Raw genomic sequence first — 18673 nt, 5'->3', positions numbered from 1 at the left:
GGCATTCACACCAAATTTTTAGATAATCATTTTTTGTTGTGAATTATAAAAATGTTTTTTTTTTGAAAAGAATTATAAAAATGTTTAATGTTCCTTTTATCATAGATTTGTTTAGTTGTAATGGGAGGTTTTATACCTTAAAAACATATTTTAGAAGTCTAAATTTAGTATACAAATTATTCTATATACTATACAACGCATGTTTAGACATTATGAAAAGGAGTCGAGATGTAACCATACTTTATCATAGTTATTAATATTTAAAAGAGAAAATTTCATTTTTTGTCCTATGACTATTGAGCTATTGTTAATTGGAATTCACAAGTTTAAAAATTGTCAATTTGAATCTACAACTATTCAATTTCAGTTCCTCCAGTCAAATTGTCGGCAAGAAGTAGACGGAAAAAATTTTAATATGTAAAATGATGAGGGCAATTTAGTCTTTTACCTCTGTTCGTCTTCTCTAGTGGAGAAGGCAGCCTTCTGGTCGTCTTCTCCGGTGAAAAAGACAACAATCAGTTGCCGGATTTTTTTCTCTAATTTAAAGAGTCACCGGAATTTTTTTTACCGGAATTATCGTCGCCGAAATCTTGATGACGGGATATTTCAGGTAAATTACCTGTTATTGAGTTTAGATATACTAAAATGATGAATTTGAGTGTTTAATTACACTTTTTTAAAATTTAGGGATCTAATTACACTTTCGAATAAAGTTTAAGAGCTTATTTGATTATTTTCTCCTCTATTAATAAATAAAACAAAATTAATACTGCTGTTTTTTTAATAAAAAAAGAAAAAGAAAAAGAAAAAGAAGAGGGGATAGAGAAATCCGCAAAAATTGGAAATATATCCGGCGCCACGGAGAAACGTTGGCATGGCTGAACGCCATCGGCGAAAGCACATCGACCATAAAAATTCAAATCAAATTCTGTTTTGTCTGTTTAGAGAGAGAGAGAGAGAGAGAGAGAGATAAAAACACAAACGCCGTTCAATTCCTCTCCTCCCATTTCCTTTCCATAAAAAATAAAAACCATTGGCTCTTCCTTCCCCTTCCGTCACCCTCCATTTTCCCGGGAATTTCATCTCCTACCGAAATTTCCCGGGAATCCATTCCTTCTACTCCTCCTCCCTACAATGAGGAAGAGCCAAGGTGTAGGATCTCCCAGGAGAAGCATGACCATGTCCACCGTCAGCTCCCCGTCCTACGCCAGAAGGAGGTCTTTAGCGGCGTCGGACAACGGCGGAGACACCGCCTCCAGGAAGTCTCTTACCTCGACGCGCTCCATGTTCGCTTTCCTCTCTCCCTTCCCTTGCATCAATACTCACCGCATCGCGGTTGTTATTGTAACGGCTTTCTGTGCATGTTTTATTTACATTTCTTATTTGTTCAGTTCAATGCTCTGTTTCACATTTGTTGATTTGAGATTTTGAATTAACCGAATTTGTTTTTGGTTACATCCATCAAACATTTAGGTTGCATGCCATCTAGATTCTAGCTCGTATATATTTAGACTGTGAATATGTAGGTTTTTGTGTTGTTTTGACAGATGTTGATTTGAAGTAACCGTGTTTTTTTTGGTTACATCGATCAAACATTTAGGTTGAATGTCATCTAGATTCTAGCTCGTATATATTTACACCGTGAATAAGAGCTTGTAGATTTTTGTGTTGTTTGGTGTGGCCAAAATATTGCATCCATCTCTCTTTCTTTTAAGTACTGTGTAATGCAGAAAGGTTTCATTTCTGATACATCCTCTATTTCCTGATATTTTTCTTATTTCCGGACATATGAGTTGAAATGTAAATTTTCTTAATGATTTTGAGATCCCTGTAAGAATAAGGAGATACGCGATGTTGATACTGTTCCTTTTGAACTTGGACCTCTGTTGGAGCTAAGCAAATTATAATGGGATGATTATTGAAAACTCCTTTTAGAAAAAGTAGTAAACGAGTAATACTTTTGGCTTTCTTCTGAGTTTTGCCTATTCATTTGCTTTACACCTCTGCAAGAAGCCTGGATAAACGGGTCTTCACTTTCCTACATCCCCTTTGTTCCTTGTCTTTCTGGCTCAGATTTGTATTTTGCATGTTTTTGTATAGTTAATGATTTTACTTGCACATCTGCAAATGAAGTACTATGATTTTATTATCAGTGTGGAGATACTGTGGAGAGATGATGCTTATGGTTTTGTGATCTAAGAACATAAAGTGACATCTCCACTTGGCTATGTTCAATACTATAATGCATGTGTTTTGATCTAAATTTACTTTAATGTGCATGTAATTGTTTCTTAGTTCAACAATTTATTCTACTACTCATTGGAGCAGGGGACTGACTGGAGAGAGGACAGTGAAGCGATTGCGGTTGTCAAAAGCTCTTACAGTACCTGAAACAACAACTATACATGAGGCTTGCCGCCGTATGGCTGCTCGGAGAGTTGATGCTTTATTGTTGACTGACTCAAATGCATTACTATGTGGGATAATGACAGATAAGGTTTGACTTGAATACTGTTCAATACTGCTTAACACAATGGTTCTTTTGGAGTCTTGAATATAGATGTCTTCTTCCAACTAATTCATCTCCTTCTATTTTTGTTTATGTGAATGAAGGATATTGCAACAAGAGTAATTGCTCGTGAAATTAATATTCAAGAAACACCAGTTTCTAAGGTTATGACAAGAAATCCGGTCTTTGTGCTTTCTGATACTCTTGCTGTTGAAGCTCTGCAGAAAATGGTCCAAGGTTGGGGTTTTTTTTCTTTCAACTTCACATGATAGAGAATCTTATAAATTATAACATCAACATTTTGACCGACTGCAGGAAAATTTAGACATTTGCCTGTTGTGGAAAATGGGGAGGTCATTGCTTTGCTTGATATAGCAAAATGTCTGTACGATGCTATTGCTCGCTTGGAAAGGGCAGTTGAGAAGGGAAAGGCCATAGCAGCTGCTGTTGAGGGTGTTGAAAAGCACTGGGGTGCATCTCTTTATGGTTAGTTATGAAAGCTTGCAATTATTATTTCTGATGATATATATAATTGCTCTTAGGACAGAATCTCTTAGCTCATTATTTTCCCAGTCTTATGGTTGACTTATATTGCTCTTGTTGATTACTTAAAGTGAAACATGTTTTTTGTGCTCCCTTAATGCAGGCTCCAATACATTTGTTGAAACAATTAGAGAGCGGATGTTCAGACCCTCGTTGTCTACAATTGTTCCTGAGAATTCAAAGTAGGTAATATCTTTACATTTAATTAGTACATTATTATTTCCATCTTGTTTTGATGTGCTATTCACAGACAGTTATTTGAAAGATGGATTTTACATAAGTTATTGTTGTGGTGTTGCCAGGATTGACACAGTTCAACCAAGTGATACTGTTCTATTTGCAGCAAAGAAAATGCTTGATTCTCGGACAAACTCTACAATTGTAACAGTTGAGAACAAACCATGTGGAATTCTTACGTGAGTTATTTAACATCATAATCGTTTTAACAGTTGCATCATACGGAACCTATAGTGATAAGATGGCTTTCATACTCTTTTCAGTTCAAAAGACATCTTGATGCGAGTCATAGCACAAGATCTTTCCCCTGAGTCAACTCTAGTGGATAAGGTATTTCTCTTTCGCTGCTTCAGAAGATATATATTTTGTTCTTAGTTTCAAATAAATATTTGTATAACTTTTTTCTTTGTGAACTTTGTCCCCTATTCAATTTTTTTTCCTATTCTATTCACAAATTCTCTTAGACTTCCTAATAGTGGCAGATAACGTTTTTCCTTGCATCTTTCAAAAGCAGCTAATAAAGTCCGCCTTATTTCAGTTTTCCCTCTGCCTTTGTGCTCACTGCAATGGCTTTAGTGCTTTGGTGTCTGCTACTTCAATTTTCTTCATCCACTCATGTCCAGCAATTTAATGGCTTGAACCCACCACCTAATGATCAAGTCACTCCCTTTTATTACACATAACTAAAAATCACTTATTAGTGTTAATTTCACCACTTTCTTCTTATTCTGGGTGCATGTTTCTACTATAAAATTCTTTCATCTTCCCTTCAGACAGTTCCTTTTTAGAATGGTGATGGATAATGAATTTAAAGTAAATGGAGAACAAGAGAATAAAAATAAGACACTTAAGTAGCTGAATGTGGAAACCAATCACAAAAGAACACTTATAGGTAAGCTCCAATTTGTTTTGTAACTAGCCTTTACATTTTTTTTTTTTTCAAATTACACAATCTCGTTATCTAGATCGCTCTAATCGGCGCCCATGCCTGGGTCTTGGAAAAAAAAAAAGAAGAGCTAAAAACTACTATATGTTAGGACCTGTAACAAGCCTTCATTAACTCCATATTCTTAATAGATACCCTTTTACCTGTTTGTTTACCCTCACTTGAACTGGCTTGATCAACAAAAACCCCAAAATTTCAGGTGTCTTTGATTTGATTTGAGGTACCTGAGTTCAAAGTGTTTGGTTTAGAAATGGATATCTTCCAATATACCAATGAAAAAAATACTGAGTGAGAAATAAAAAACTGCATAGAACTTGAGCTTACATTTCCAGGAAACTTACCAATATCCTGCAACCTGCAGTACTCACTGATAAATGCTTGTGGCCTGAGATGGCTCTGTGGGACTATTTTTGTTGCAATGCATTAAGTATTTGCTGGTATGTATGAACTTTAAAACCATGGGTTAGATCTCACTGTTTTTCTTGACTTTTTTTAATCTAAACTCTAGGTCATGACCCCTAATCCAGAATGTGCAAGTGTTGAAACACCTATTTTGGATGCTTTACATAGGATGCATGATGGAAAATTCTTACACCTGCCTATTTCTGATAAAGGTAAATTACCCTTTTGAAGAAACACAATAAGGTTAACAAATTATGTGTAGCATTTCTTACTTTTACATTCGTGATCTACTGCAGATGGAACGGTTGTTGCTGTTGTTGATGTAATACATATCACTCGTGCTGCTATTTCCACGGTAAGGCACTCATTTGTATACATAAGTATATTCTAATGTATGGATTTAAGAATAGGCTTGCGCCATTTTGGCGCCAAATGGTTTCAAAAAGCTTGCATGGGGTGCATTGTCATGGCATGCATTTTTTTGCTGTTGCCTTTAGATTGGGGAACTGTGTTGATCCAATGTCCTGGGATGAGACAGACTTCAAACTAATAATGTTATACCACCCGTGATAGAACTATGATTTCTTATTCCTGTTGCTAATTTGGATTGTGAGAATAATCTAGCTATTCATGTGAAGAGAAGGATGGGAAGCCCATGCCTTTGTATAGTATGGAATATTCACAGAATAATCTAGCTATTCATATAGTCTGTCCCATTTATGCAAGTCACCCTAACATTAGTATCAGCTATCAAATAGTGACTTCTACTCATTTACTTAGAATTCTCCACTTTTATAGAAAAATAAAAAAATTGAGGTTTTTTTTTCAAATTAATTATTTTATAAATAGGAAAATGGAAACTGTTTGTCAACCTAACAAATGCATTCAAAAAATAAAATTGACTCCAAATATAAAAACATATATAAGTTTTCGTTTATGGCTACCATTATAATCACCGAATACCCACTTCGCCCCTACCTACTACTCCACCCCAGCCTATTACGCCACTCCAAACTACGCACATGTTCTCACCAATGATACTACTGTTGCTATTATCCTTTACTTCTACCTATCATTATTTACATGCCTGCCTACCCACCACCATTGTTGCCATTAATCACCACTTACTTTCCACCTACGACCTCAACTTCATATATATGTACTTTTATATAAGAATCGATCGAATTTCAAATAACTTTACATTTTATAATTTATAAAATAGTTAAATATGAGCATATTTGTTCTTTAAATAGGAGAAGAAAATTTGTAGAGTACTGGAAATGAAGACTGGAAGACATGTTTTCTTACTGAACAGGCCTTATCATTTGATTTCTTCTTTGAGACTGAAATAACAGAACTAGCCAATTGAAATATGACTCAGATAGGGGTAACATTTCTCTTGGCAATTGCCATATGGGTTTTCTTTAAAACTCCTTATGGGTCTCTTTTTTCTCCTTACATATTTAAAGGCCCAACAGAAAACAATTTTTGTTTGGTTTAAACTGAACTCATAAAATCACTCTTTAGAGTTTAAACCCATGATGCTACTATATCACATTTCACAAAAGAACCTACCCGTTTAACCATTAAGCCATTGTATATGCCTTTAAAACTCCTTTATGAAAATAAATGTTGCATCCATCTCTCTTCTACTTTGCACAGAGTCTGACCTTTTCTATTGATAGGGTAGTTGTAAATCCAAGATTTAGAAGCATTCTATAATCTTTTTACAACCCAGTAATCCTCACTTGAATAGCAGGTAGGAAATACTGCTGGAGTTAATGAAGAAACTGCGAGCACTATGATGCAAAAGTTTTGGGATTCTGCTATGGCAATAAGTCCTCACGATGATGAAGAGATCCGTAGGTTGTAGCCTGTTTCTGTGATTGGTTATCTTCATTCATATTCATTTCTTGACTTTCTCTAACATTTGCTATGATAAACCAGTGAAGCTTCATTGAAATTGGCCTTCAAAGGGCAAGAGACAGGAATATCACTTCCATTTCCTTCGTCAGCCCTGCCAAATACTTTTGCTTTTAAGATTGAAGACAGAAAGGGAAGGATGCATAGGTTCACTAGTGGTATGTCTAATTGATTCATGTGGTCATTTTTTGAAGCATGGTGTTAAAATATAAATCAATCACCATTTACCAACAATTAGCCAAAGAATTGGTAATATGCTTAATTAGCAATAGCTATTACTTTGTATATCACAGATTCACAGGTTCCAGCTCTCTAATTATTTTTCCAAGAAGTTCCCAGAACTTCCTTTCACTTCCCAGTTTGTGAATTATATGTTCTTTATGTCATTCCTGATGCACCATGCTGATTTTTTACTGTTTCTGGAGTTCAGATACTCGAAGCATGACTGATCTCATTACTGCAATCCTTCAAAGATTGGGAGGTGACATTAGCTGGAACAATCTTCCTCAGATTCTGGTAAACACACCACAAACTTCTGTTCCTCTTCATGAAAATGCCCCTCCCCCCACCCAAAACAAACTCTGAAAACACTAGAGACATTCTGTTGCTTCATCTAAAATGCTGATGAATATCCTTTCCACTGCAGTACGAAGATGAAGACCACGACCAGGTTGTACTTTCATCAGACAGTGATCTCATCACAGCTGTTGAGCACGCAAGGTCTGCTGGTTGGAAGGTAACCGTACCATTAATTCAGTGCCATTTCTTCTGCACCATAGCATAAACAAATGCCTTTACCACGTTCTTTCGCAATTATCATTTACAGGGACTAAGGTTGCACTTAGATTATTCAAGAATGCCACATCGTAGGCTGGGTTCTGGCTCAAGTACCGTAGAATATGCTCAGACAGATGCATGGACTGCAGCCTACAGCGCTGTGGCCACTGGTGCTGCAGTAATGGCTGCTCTAGGCATATTAGCATTCTTGAGAAGAAACAATAACTGATAATTTTCAAGGCAGACCGGTGGACTTAAGCCGGTAGCGGCTCTCAGGTGCTTGGCTGGGTGGCACTTTGATGAACCAATTCGTACTGGAATGATCAGCAGTTGTATATAAATTTGTATATATGGCTCCGAGTTTGGAAAGGAGTTTGCAATTCTTGTTTCTGCTAACTAATTTTTTTAATTATATTGTCTATATATATATATATATGATGTGTCATGTGTGTCTACAAATAGCATTGTATATTCTGTCATCAATTCTTTCAGAGTAACCTCAATGCCTCTATTTTTTTTTAAATGTTTTGTGGTGCCAATTAAAAAGAGAAAGGAGGGCAAGAAAAAAAGGGAGAAAAAGATAAAAGAGCCGATAACAAATTTAAAAATACGAGCATGCACCTATTGGGCACAATTCTTGTGCTTCATGCACAACCATTTGCCTTTGTTTTTTCTTTTCTGTCCTGACGAGCCCTACAAAAAATCATTCATTGCAGAAGAAAAATTCAACAAAAAAATCACTCTCCACATTTGTTAAAAACCAACCCTGTAATTTTATTTTTTTTTTTTAAAAAAAGACCTCTAATTTTTGTACTTACTGTAGTATGTAAGACGCACCAACTGGGAAAACAAAAACGTCGGCAGCAGGACTTGAACCTGCGCGGGCGGAGCCCACTCGGACATACCGACTGGTTGATTATAGCGCTGCTCTATATCATTATAATATTATATTACTTCGTAATTTATTACTCCGTAAAAGTTAACAATTACGGAGTAATATTTATTGTATTATTAAAGGAAAATAATATTGTTACAACATTTCTGCAAATCTACCAATTACTACCTGACCGGAACGCCTCCTAATCTATACCTAATGAGGTCTTCAATTCTCTCAGTGATCTTCATCAAATTTAGGTAGTTCTATATTATTAAAAGTAGAAGATTTTTTTTTCCTTTAACATCTAATTAATAAATATGTTTCTTCTTTTGTTTTTATTTGTTGGAATGAAGCAAATCTATGTGTCATTGAGAAATCTTAGAAGCATAATAAATTATTGTTCCATTTTATTATCTCTCATGAATCTTAATCATGCATGCATGGCTAAATCATGGTAGCAGACTGCAGACATGATAGAATATGCATATTTTTTAGCCAGTTTTACGGTCGATGAATTTCACAAATTAATTCTTTATATATACATATACAAATTCACATGAGGGTCTAAATTAAAGCTAAGTTGTGAACCTGTGCGCTAATCTGAATTCTTAATCTTTGATTATTGGACGTTTCTGATCATCTATTAATTTTACCATTCGTATCTTTTTATATTGGTTTTATTTGGTAATTGTGGTAATCTAAGAATATTTGTGTCTTCTAATTACCATCTTTTGCGGATATTTTGATAGTCATTACCATTTTTTGTCCTACTGTAATTACTGTTATTGTGACATTGTCAATTTTAGTCCATTTTCTTAATTTTTGTCAAATTTTAACCACTCTTCTTTGGGCATTGTCACTTTTGGTCCATCATGAGATAATCCGTCCAAGGGCCGTGAAATAGAGGGGTATATTTGTCATTTCAGTTAGAGATTGTCGTCTCCTATACCATTTGTGAACACAGTTTTAGTCGCAGACCCAGTCCCATTACCAGACCCTTTCCCGTCCCAATTCCGGACTAAGACCAGAAACAGGGGCAGAAGGATAAAGCCGTGGGCTCAAAATTAATCTCTGAACTCCCAGTTCTGATAACATTTATAGGCAAAAGAGTGCATAAAGACTCAAACTTTCCTACTCTGTATTGCCGCAATATCAGACAAAATGCGAAATTCGCAAGAAAATCTCGCACAATTCACCATGGAAACACACAGAAATTTCGACAATGGAAGACAAAAATTTAGAGCACCCTTAAAACACCCGCTCAAAAAGCTTCCACACAGACATAGAGAAAAGGTAGTAGCAGAAGAAGAAGAAGAAACGAATTATTGAGTGGCACAGCTTTCAAGGCAAATCCAATCCCAGTTTGAATTCTGAAAAAGCTAGCGTGAACAGAACCGAAAGGAAGAAGAAGAAGAGACCCAAAAATCTGCAATGAAAGGGCTGTCGGCATTCCTGTGCAAGCCTAAACTAGAGGAAAAGCAGACAATAATACTCTGTTAACAAAAATCTTTAACAAAGACAGACATCATAACATGCTAAAATTTTCTATGTATGTTCATAATGTAGTGTGAAATATAAATAAATGATTTATATATTGTGTATGGTGGAAATAATTAGAAAAAAATAAGATGAAAATTGAGGATAATATGGAAGCGGTGCGGACCCGAGTGCGCAATCAAGAAGGGGTGGGGGTGGGGGGGTTAAGGTTGAAGAAGACTTAAACATCACGACAGCGAGAGGGAAAGAGAGTAAAATACATACAATACATACTGCTAGCAGTGAGGCAAGAGCTTCACCTACCGTACCTTCATCTGTCTTAACAAATGGTATAGGAGACGACAACCTCCCACTGAAATGACAAATATACCCCTCTATTCCACGGCTTTTGGACGGATTATCTAACGAAGGACCAAAAGTGGCAATGCCCAAAGAAGAGTGGTTAAAATTTGGCAAAAATTAAGAAAATGGACTAAAATTGGCAATGTCACAGTAACAGTAGGACCAAAAATGGTAATGACTCTCATTTACCTTCTGTTGCTCTAGTAAATCGTTTTGCATACCTTATTTTCTTCTTTTGCTCTAGTATATAGAGTTGAGGTTACATTTCAAGTGAGAACCTACTTATTATGTGAATTTGAAGAACTTTGCAAGCCATTGATCTTGGATGATCCAATGGCCCATGATTTCCTCTAATAATTGCACTGGATGTTTTAAAACGTACGTACAGGGATGTAATGGTCAATACAACAATTATTTCCTTTAATTCCAAATTTTAACAATTGGATTAATTGTCAAACAATTTACACATTATTCATTCTCTCTTCATGATCACTAATTCGAAATACAATTCTCATGACAATAACAAAATGAAAATCTAACGTGACATTCTTACATATAAATTTGCATCTTCCCGATATGTTATGTGATTTATTGAGTTTAGAATGTAAATATGCACACTAGTAACATAGCAAATTGGTTGAACATTCTCATTTCTCTTTTATGTTAAAGAATGAGTCTTCATTATGTGTATTTTTTTTTCGGTTAAGAGTACTTAAAGTTATAATTGAGTTAGTTTTTAAATATCGGAGGAAATTAAATTAAAGACACAAATACAAAAAAATCATGTTTAAAACTTTAATTTTGTGTTTACGGTAGTAGGGCTTTAAATACGAAAATGTAGTAAATCTTGCTTTTGAAAGCCTCTTAAAATGTTTATATTTTCACAGTCATTTTTTTATGAACTTTTTATTTTGTTGGGTATGTCTTGTGATTTTTTCTCTATTGCCTTATCCTGAGCTTTCCAGGTTACCCTGATTACAACAATTGTTGAAAACTTAGATTTTAAATTTTTTTTAAATAATTGAACAACTGGGTCGATTAAATGTCAAAAAAGTATTATTGTTTATATATAGAAAGGCACATTAACACCTCATGAAATATATAGTAATATACCTATTAAGGCTAATAATTAAGAAAATGTTGATAAGTAGGAAAAGTTTGATTAATTTTATGTACAAGTTTAGTAAAATATTCATGAATTAATATTCTTTAATAGAAAAAAAAATTCTCCAAAAATGTAAAGATAGTCAGATTTTTAATACTCAATTATGTTTATTTGAAAATTTGATTACTTCAAATTTTAAATGAGTGAATGTGATTTTCAATTTTTGTTAAACGTGATTTATGCCGTTAGTATAATAATTAATAATTATTGGAATACACAAATCAATGTAACGTAATATTGTCAAGAAGATTTTACATATTTTGAGATAATGCAATAAATATATTGATTGTCAAATTAATCTCGATCAAACATAAATTGAGAGAATCATAATTTTGATTTGTTTTATAATTATATGGAGGATTTATTTCGAATTGATGCTATCAATCTGGTTATCACCCAAAAAGATTACTTACCATGATATTTTGGTTGGGGTCTTCTCACAAGCACATAATAATAATACGAAGTTCCTTCAAAAAAAAAAAAAAAACGAAGTAATACCAATAGCATATTAAGGGTTTTTCAAAAAAATAAAATAAAATAGCATATTAAGGTAATGGATTGACAATTTAAAAATAAAAAAAAAAAACAAAATCACATTTATTATTTAAGAATTGAAGGACTGCCCGTCGAAATATAGAAAAATTAAAGGATCAAATGTGCAATATCTCCAAAATTTGGCGGTTTTTCTTGGATGGCGCAGTTAGGTTCCTCCATGAACGACTTTTGCGAAGCTTGTGCGTTTGGGGTGCGTTCGTCGTTCCGATGGCTTCGTTGGGTCAATCGTCGCCGTCCATCTCCCTGCTCCGCCTCACCGTTTGGTCAGTGGTCACTAATCGCTTTCTTTACTGTTCATTTTCATCAATTACTAAAATTGTACTCTGCAAAGTCCCATTTTAAACCTCCCACATGCTTGTGTTTGTGAATTTGTTCTGATTAGCTACAGTATGCATTATGCGTGCAATAAATGTGTATCTGTAGTGGATGGATTTGTATGATCTGAGAAGTAATTCGAGGTGTGAATTGTAAATTAGATGAATTTACTTCTCCCAGATTAGATGAATTTACTGATAGTCGTTGATGGTTGTGATTCGTGTGTTGACTAGTCCGATGTAACGGACATCAGTTTTATTTCTGATTTCACAGATTGTGATGGAGAGTTGAAATCACATACTAGAAACCTTCCTTTCACATCTAAGATGATGCTAAAACCGTTTTTGAAATAATGGTTGTCCCACGAAGAAATGCTAATAGACACTTCTTTTGAATTGCATTCATAAAACCCTAACGCATCATTTGGAACATGGACAGGTAATCCTCACACGTAGATTGTCGTACTGCATCATTTTAGGGAAGTCTGTCAATTTACTATAGTGAGACACGTAGTACCAAAACCATTGTGACAATTTTCATGACATGTATTCCGGGTTTTCTATCATATGATGCCACATCAGGAAGAGAAGTTTGTAGGGGAAATATATGAGGGGTAATGTAGCATTGCTCTAATAATATACTTATACTTAATACAAACACGTAGTGCCAAAACCATTGAGACAATTTGCTTGATATGTATTGCGGTTCTCAATTATTTTGATCCATTACCCTTTACCTTGATTCTTAGCAACAGCTATGGACTCAAACATTGCCAAATTCATTAGCACCACCCAAGGAGATGAGTCTTTTAACTTATAAGGAAATTGAAAACCTTTGCCAATTTATCAGAATCTTGGTGGATTGGATGATACTTAATAGATAGGCTAATTTAATGGTGCATCTATTGTATTGCCTAGAAGAAGGTGGAAATCCATAATATTCATGCTCTATATAGGCTTGGAACATATCATTCCATGTGCTTTAGCATTAGAAAGGGGTTATATATAGATTTCATTTAATTTTTGTCACATCCATCATATTAAGTTTTATAGAGTAAGTCAAGGTCTTGGAATATCACGGTTACTTTTCATCCCCTCCTTTTTGTGAAAGGTCCCAACATATCATGATTAGTAAGGAAGGACCTCTATATCATGTGTGAAGTTTTGTAATTACACGGCACCATCAGGCTCTCCGTTTCTTGCTAAAATTGTCAGTTTCTGTTGCATAGTTTTTCCTTCTTTTCAGCATTATTCATAGTTGTTTAGCAGCTGTCATTGCATGCTCATAGTTTTCTGCAATATACTTTTTATAGACATCTATTCCTTTTGTCACGTTATAAGTAGCGTTGAAGGTGTGACAGTCAGGGACCAGCAGGTAGATCCACGTAAAGCATGTGAGAGCACTGTAATCAAGAAAAACATGTTACATGGAGGACTCAACAGAATTTTGGTATAATAGAATGCCTGAAGACAAAAACAGATTTGGACAAAAAGGAAAGCGAGAAAGTAAAGTAAAAAAAAAAAAAAACTAGAAATAAAAGATAAAATTAAAGAACTCTCTATATGAATAATCGGAATCTTTTTACAATACGGAGTAGCCTTTATAGGTCATGATCACAATTAAGGTAATGCCAATAACCACAAAAGCAATGCTTGAGTAAAGTTGGATTACTTGGATACTTTGGTAATAATAAAATTACTAATAATACACTCCACATTGCAAATGTGAATTAGGAAACTGTTGATGGATAGTTTGTTTAAGATGCTTTTGTGTGTGAATTTAGTAAGATACTCCGTATTAAGTTTCTTTAGCAGCTAGGATGATGAGTAGAGAAGGGAAAAATCCAACCTTTTTCCTATTACTACATCATCATATTGCACCCTTTTTAGGGAAAGTCTGTCAATTTACTATTGTCAGTTTTAGATTCATGGATTAAAAATATTTGCATCCAAAACCATTGTTACGGTTTGCATGACATGTATCCTGATTTTTTAAATATTTCAACCCATCTATATCTACTCTGCCCCTTGATTCTTAGCAACAGCAATAGACTCAAACTCTGCCTAATTCATTAGCTCCACCCAAGAAGATGTGTCTTTATCTTATGAGGAAATTGAGCCAATTCATCAGAAGCTAGGTGGATTGCAGGCTATTAATAGATAAGTTAATTTAATGGTGTGTTCATTGTATTGCCTAGTGATGCAAGTGCCTGAAAACAATGGATTTGCACCCAAAAAACAAGGCACCAAGAAAGTAAAATACAGAAGCTTCTAAAAATAGAATGTAAAATTCAAAAAGAACACCCTATATGAATAATTGGATTTTTTTTTTACAATACAGAACAGCGTTTATAGGTCATGGTTATTAAAACAACAATAAAGGTAATGGTGATAACCACAAAAAATATGCTCGGGTGATGTTTGATATTTTAGTAAATCTAGCCTTAAGATCAATGTAATGGATATTTGTTAAAATTTATTCAAGATAGTTAAAACCTTCATGTAACCTGATATATGTTAATATGCTGTATAATTTATTTGAACATGTATCCTGTCAACGACTCATATGATGCTGCATTGGTTTTCCTGATGTCTTTCTTATCTCTAATAGTCACGTCTAGCCATAGACTTAATTGCATTTCTTGGTATCTCTTTGTTTATTTGTATGTGGGTGCATATATTACATTTCTGTTTTTTGTCTTTTCTATTTTTTGACTGAGGATTTTATTTGCAGCTTTGCACCTTGGTATAGGAACGAAATAGTGACTGTACTTGGGTTAAGGAGAGCCTAATTTGCGGTGCACAAAAGTTTCCTAGAACCTTCTTGGTTACGCGACTCACATTGCTGGTTGATTCTTATCTGAACTTGCTGTCAGGTGTCACGTGGATTATGCAACATCGAGATTCTTTTGGTATCCAACTTCATTGATCTTCATTTGTTGGATCAATGAAGTTGTCATTGAAGAAAGATGGACAGTTTTTTAGGACCTACAAATGTATTTTTTTTCTTTTTTTTTTTTGAAAAGAAAGACACCTACAAATGTATTTAGATTTACAGGCTTTGCAAAATCACAATGTACATCCAAATGGACAGTTTTTTAGGACCTACAAATGTATGTATTTAGATTTACAGGCTTTGCAAAATCACAATGTACATTCAATGTACAACTCTTGTGTAAAAAACCAGTGATTAATGTTTTTATACTGATTTGTATTTGTTCATTTTAAGACCTCCATTGTTGAGAAATTTTACATAAACAAAATCACAGTGCAGATTGCAGAATGGTCATCTGATATCTTGAACCTTTGCTAATATTTTCACCCCTAAGTTAATGAGCGTGCGGGCCACGTGTACTAGTCGTGCAGTGTAGGTTAATGTGGTAAAAAAAATTAGTATATTAAAAAAATGATAATGAAAATGATTACTCTGATGTTTTACTGTTTTATCTAAATGTGATCATATTTGGTAAAAGGTTTAAAGGCCCACACAGTTAATTTTTTTCGTTTTTATTTGACACAAAATAGTGAAAATTCAAAATAAATATTAGATTAAAAAAAAGTTTCCATAATTCTAATCTCATTACTAAATACAGAATTTATCTTCCAGATTTGCACATAATTACTTTGTTAAACAATTAATTATCATAAAAACCAGTCATTATGACAAAATCCACAGATGAAAATGTATATTTAAAACAATGCAAAAAAGGAAAATTTCATTCAATGCAAATAAAATAAAAAATATATATACTAAATTTTAGTGCCAAATTTAACCATGATTATAATTAAAAAAGGCTGTCTACAGACACAACCCCCCCCCCAAAAAAACCACCTAAATGCTGATTACAATGAATTGAAACATCATTCCTATATATTTCATATATATCTACTATTTTCCAATATTTATAAACGTTTTCAATTCTTCTTCAAGGGTTTCAAACAATTTCTCAATTTGTCAGTCTCTCTGTTAAAAGTGGCTGCACCAGTAATTGCCTCCCTGCTCACTCTTAACCGATACTGCATTGCCAGAACGATTGATATACAGGTTTGTGCTTTTTTTTTTTTTTTTTGTTGATCAAATGCTGTGTTTCCTTTTCCTTTCCTTTTGCTTTGTATGTGTGTATATATAGCTCATTGTAAACAAAATGTTGGCTTGTGTTTTGATGATTGAAAATTTTTGAGTGTTGAAATTCCAAGTTTTCACAGGGTTTAAGGTAAGCTTTACTGGAATTCTTTATAAGCCTTTTGAATTTACGTTTCTTTCGTGACCATGCATTGTGTAGGTGTGTATCTATTGAATTTGAGTTCGTTCGTTTAGCTTTGTGCGTGTCTGTGAAGCTATAAGCTTTATTCCAGGTTTTTCCCCTGTTTTTCCTTCTCTGCAAATTTCGATTGGTGATCTTTTTCGATTTAATTTACTTTGAAGCTTATGTGGGGAAAACAAAAATCAACTATAGTTTTTGTATAAAGAATTGAGTGTTTTGCTTTGATTTTGAGTTGATATAACCGGTGAAATGGTTGTGGATGAAGGATCTAAGCTTTATTCCAGGTTTTCCCTCTGTTTTCTTCTCTGCAAATTTGGATAGGTGATCTTTTTCGATTTAATTTACTTTGAAGCTTATGTGGGGAAAACAAAAATCAACTATAGTTTTTGTATAAAGAATTGAGTGTTTTGATATGATTTTGAGTTGATATAACCGGTGAAATGGTTGTGGATGAAGGATCTTGAGTTGATATAACCGGTGAAATGGTTGTGGATGAAGGATCTAGGTTTGATATAACCGGTGAAATGGTTGTGGATGAAGGATCTAGGTTGTCTTTTTGCCATTCATGTCAAATTTACTTTTGAATTTGTAAATAACCATGATCTGGAATGGAACATCGGTGTTCTTTTTCAATTTAATTCACTTTGAAGCTTATTTGGGGAAAACAGAAATCAACTATAGTTTTTGTATAAAGAATTGAGTGTTTTGCTATGATTTTGAGTTGATATAACTGGCGAAATGGTTGTGGATGAAGGATCTAGGTTGTCTTGTGCCATTCATGTCAATTTTACTTTTGAATTTGTAAAGAACCATGATCTGGAATTGAACGGTGCTGTTTTGATCGAGTTATGTGTTCTTGTGTTGCTTTGTTGTGCAGTTGATCTGGTTGGAATCGTGTTGTGCCTATGTGACAGATTTATTTTCCTTTTCAAATTTGTTAATTTTGTTTGTTGAGTTCTTATTGTTCCTGCCGTAGAAAAAAGATTTGAAGCTTATGTGGGGAAACAAAAATCAACTATAGTTTTTGTATAAAGAATTGAGTGTTTTGATATGATTTTGAGTTGATATAACCGGTGAAATGGTTGTGGATGAAGGATCTAGGTCGTCTTTTTGCCATTCATGTCAAATTTACTTTTGAATTTGTAAATAACCATGATCTGGAATGGAACATCGGTGTTCTTTTTCAATTTAATTCACTTTGAAGCTTATTTGGGGAAAACAGAAATCAACTATAGTTTTTGTATAAAGAATTGAGTGTTTTGATATGATTTTGAGTTGATATAACCGGTGAAATGGTTGTGGATGAAGGATCTAGGTCGTCTTTTTGCCATTCATGTCAAATTTACTTTTGAATTTGTAAATAACCATGATCTGGAATGGAACATCGGTGTTCTTTTTCAATTTAATTCACTTTGAAGCTTATTTGGGGAAAACAGAAATCAACTATAGTTTTTGTATAAAGAATTGAGTGTTTTGCTATGATTTTGAGTTGATATAACTGGCGAAATGGTTGTGGATGAAGGATCTAGGTTGTCTTGTNGCACCATTCTCGATCTGTTCTCTAGATATATCCTTGCATATTAAGGTCTGACATAACATGTATGTCTCACATTGTATAAAGAATTGAGTGTTTTGCTATGATTTTGAGTTGATATAACCGGCGAAATGGTTGTGGATGAAGGATCTAGGTTGTCTTGTGCCATTCATTTGGTTGTGGATGAAGGATCTAGGTTGTCTTGTGCCATTCATTTCAATTTTACTTTTGAATTTTTAAAGAACCATGATCTGGAATTGAACATCGGTGTTCTTTTTCAATTTAATTTACTTTGAAGCTTATGTGGGGAAAACATTTTTCAATTTAATTTACTTTGAAGCTTATGTGGGGAAAACAAAAATCAACTATAGTTTTTGTATAAAGAATTGAGTGTTTTGCTATGATTTTGAGTTGATATAACCGGCGAAATGGTTGTGGATGAAGGATCTAGGTTGTCTTGTGCCATTCATTTGGTTGTGGATGAAGGATCTAGGTTGTCTTGTGCCATTCATTTCAATTTTACTTTTGAATTTTTAAAGAACCATGATCTGGAATTGAACATCGGTGTTCTTTTTCAATTTAATTTACTTTGAAGCTTATGTGGGGAAAACATTTTTCAATTTAATTTACTTTGAAGCTTATGTGGGGAAAACAAAAATCAACTATAGTTTTTGTATAAAGAATTGAGTGTTTTGCTATGATTTTGAGTTGATATAACCGGCGAAATGGTTGTGGATGAAGGATCTAGGTTGTCTTGTGCCATTCATTTCAATTTTACTTTTGAATT

At 34.0% G+C, this 18673-nt stretch overlaps 1 protein-coding gene and 1 long non-coding RNA gene across 3 annotated transcripts; both read left to right on the top strand.

Moving 5' to 3' along the window:
• Window positions 1-828: 828 nt before the first annotated feature.
• LOC115995721 (CBS domain-containing protein CBSCBSPB1) lies at window positions 829-7831 on the top strand. Of its 2 annotated transcripts, none has more exons than XM_031234830.1 (14): window positions 829-1286; window positions 2329-2497; window positions 2614-2746; window positions 2825-2995; window positions 3156-3234; window positions 3355-3468; window positions 3553-3619; window positions 4744-4849; window positions 4934-4992; window positions 6394-6503; window positions 6585-6718; window positions 6991-7076; window positions 7207-7296; window positions 7387-7831. In XM_031234830.1, the coding sequence occupies exons 1-14, from the start codon at window positions 1135-1137 to the stop codon at window positions 7564-7566; spliced, it is 1650 nt and encodes a 549-aa protein (XP_031090690.1). In that variant the 5' UTR covers window positions 829-1134; the 3' UTR covers window positions 7567-7831. The 2 variants fall into 2 exon arrangements, with proteins under 2 accessions (XP_031090690.1, XP_031090691.1); XM_031234831.1 differs by having other exon boundaries at window positions 830-1286; window positions 6397-6503.
• Window positions 7832-11943: 4112 nt separating this feature from the next.
• On the top strand, window positions 11944-15315 carry LOC115997424. Its single transcript, XR_004093734.1, has 2 exons — window positions 11944-12036; window positions 14822-15315. It is a non-coding gene; the product is annotated as an uncharacterized LOC115997424 (long non-coding RNA).
• The last annotated feature ends 3358 nt before the right edge of the window (window positions 15316-18673 follow it).

This window comes from Ipomoea triloba, chromosome 11, assembly GCF_003576645.1.
Source record: "Ipomoea triloba cultivar NCNSP0323 chromosome 11, ASM357664v1".
Taxonomy (NCBI): Eukaryota; Viridiplantae; Streptophyta; class Magnoliopsida; order Solanales; family Convolvulaceae; genus Ipomoea; species Ipomoea triloba.
Note: the sequence above shows the minus strand (reverse complement) of the source record. Positions and strands in the feature narration are given on the sequence as shown.

Excerpts from the sequence above, each read along its gene's own strand:
- LOC115995721 (XM_031234830.1), top strand. The coding sequence starts at position 1,135 with ATGAGGAAGAGCCAAGGTGTAGGATCTCCCAGGAGAAGCATGACCATG. Across the intron at positions 2,498-2,613 it reads GTGGGATAATGACAGATAAG|GATATTGCAACAAGAGTAAT; the intron begins GTTTGACTTGAA and ends ATGTGAATGAAG. Across the intron at positions 6,719-6,990 it reads GATGCATAGGTTCACTAGTG|ATACTCGAAGCATGACTGAT; the intron begins GTATGTCTAATT and ends TCTGGAGTTCAG.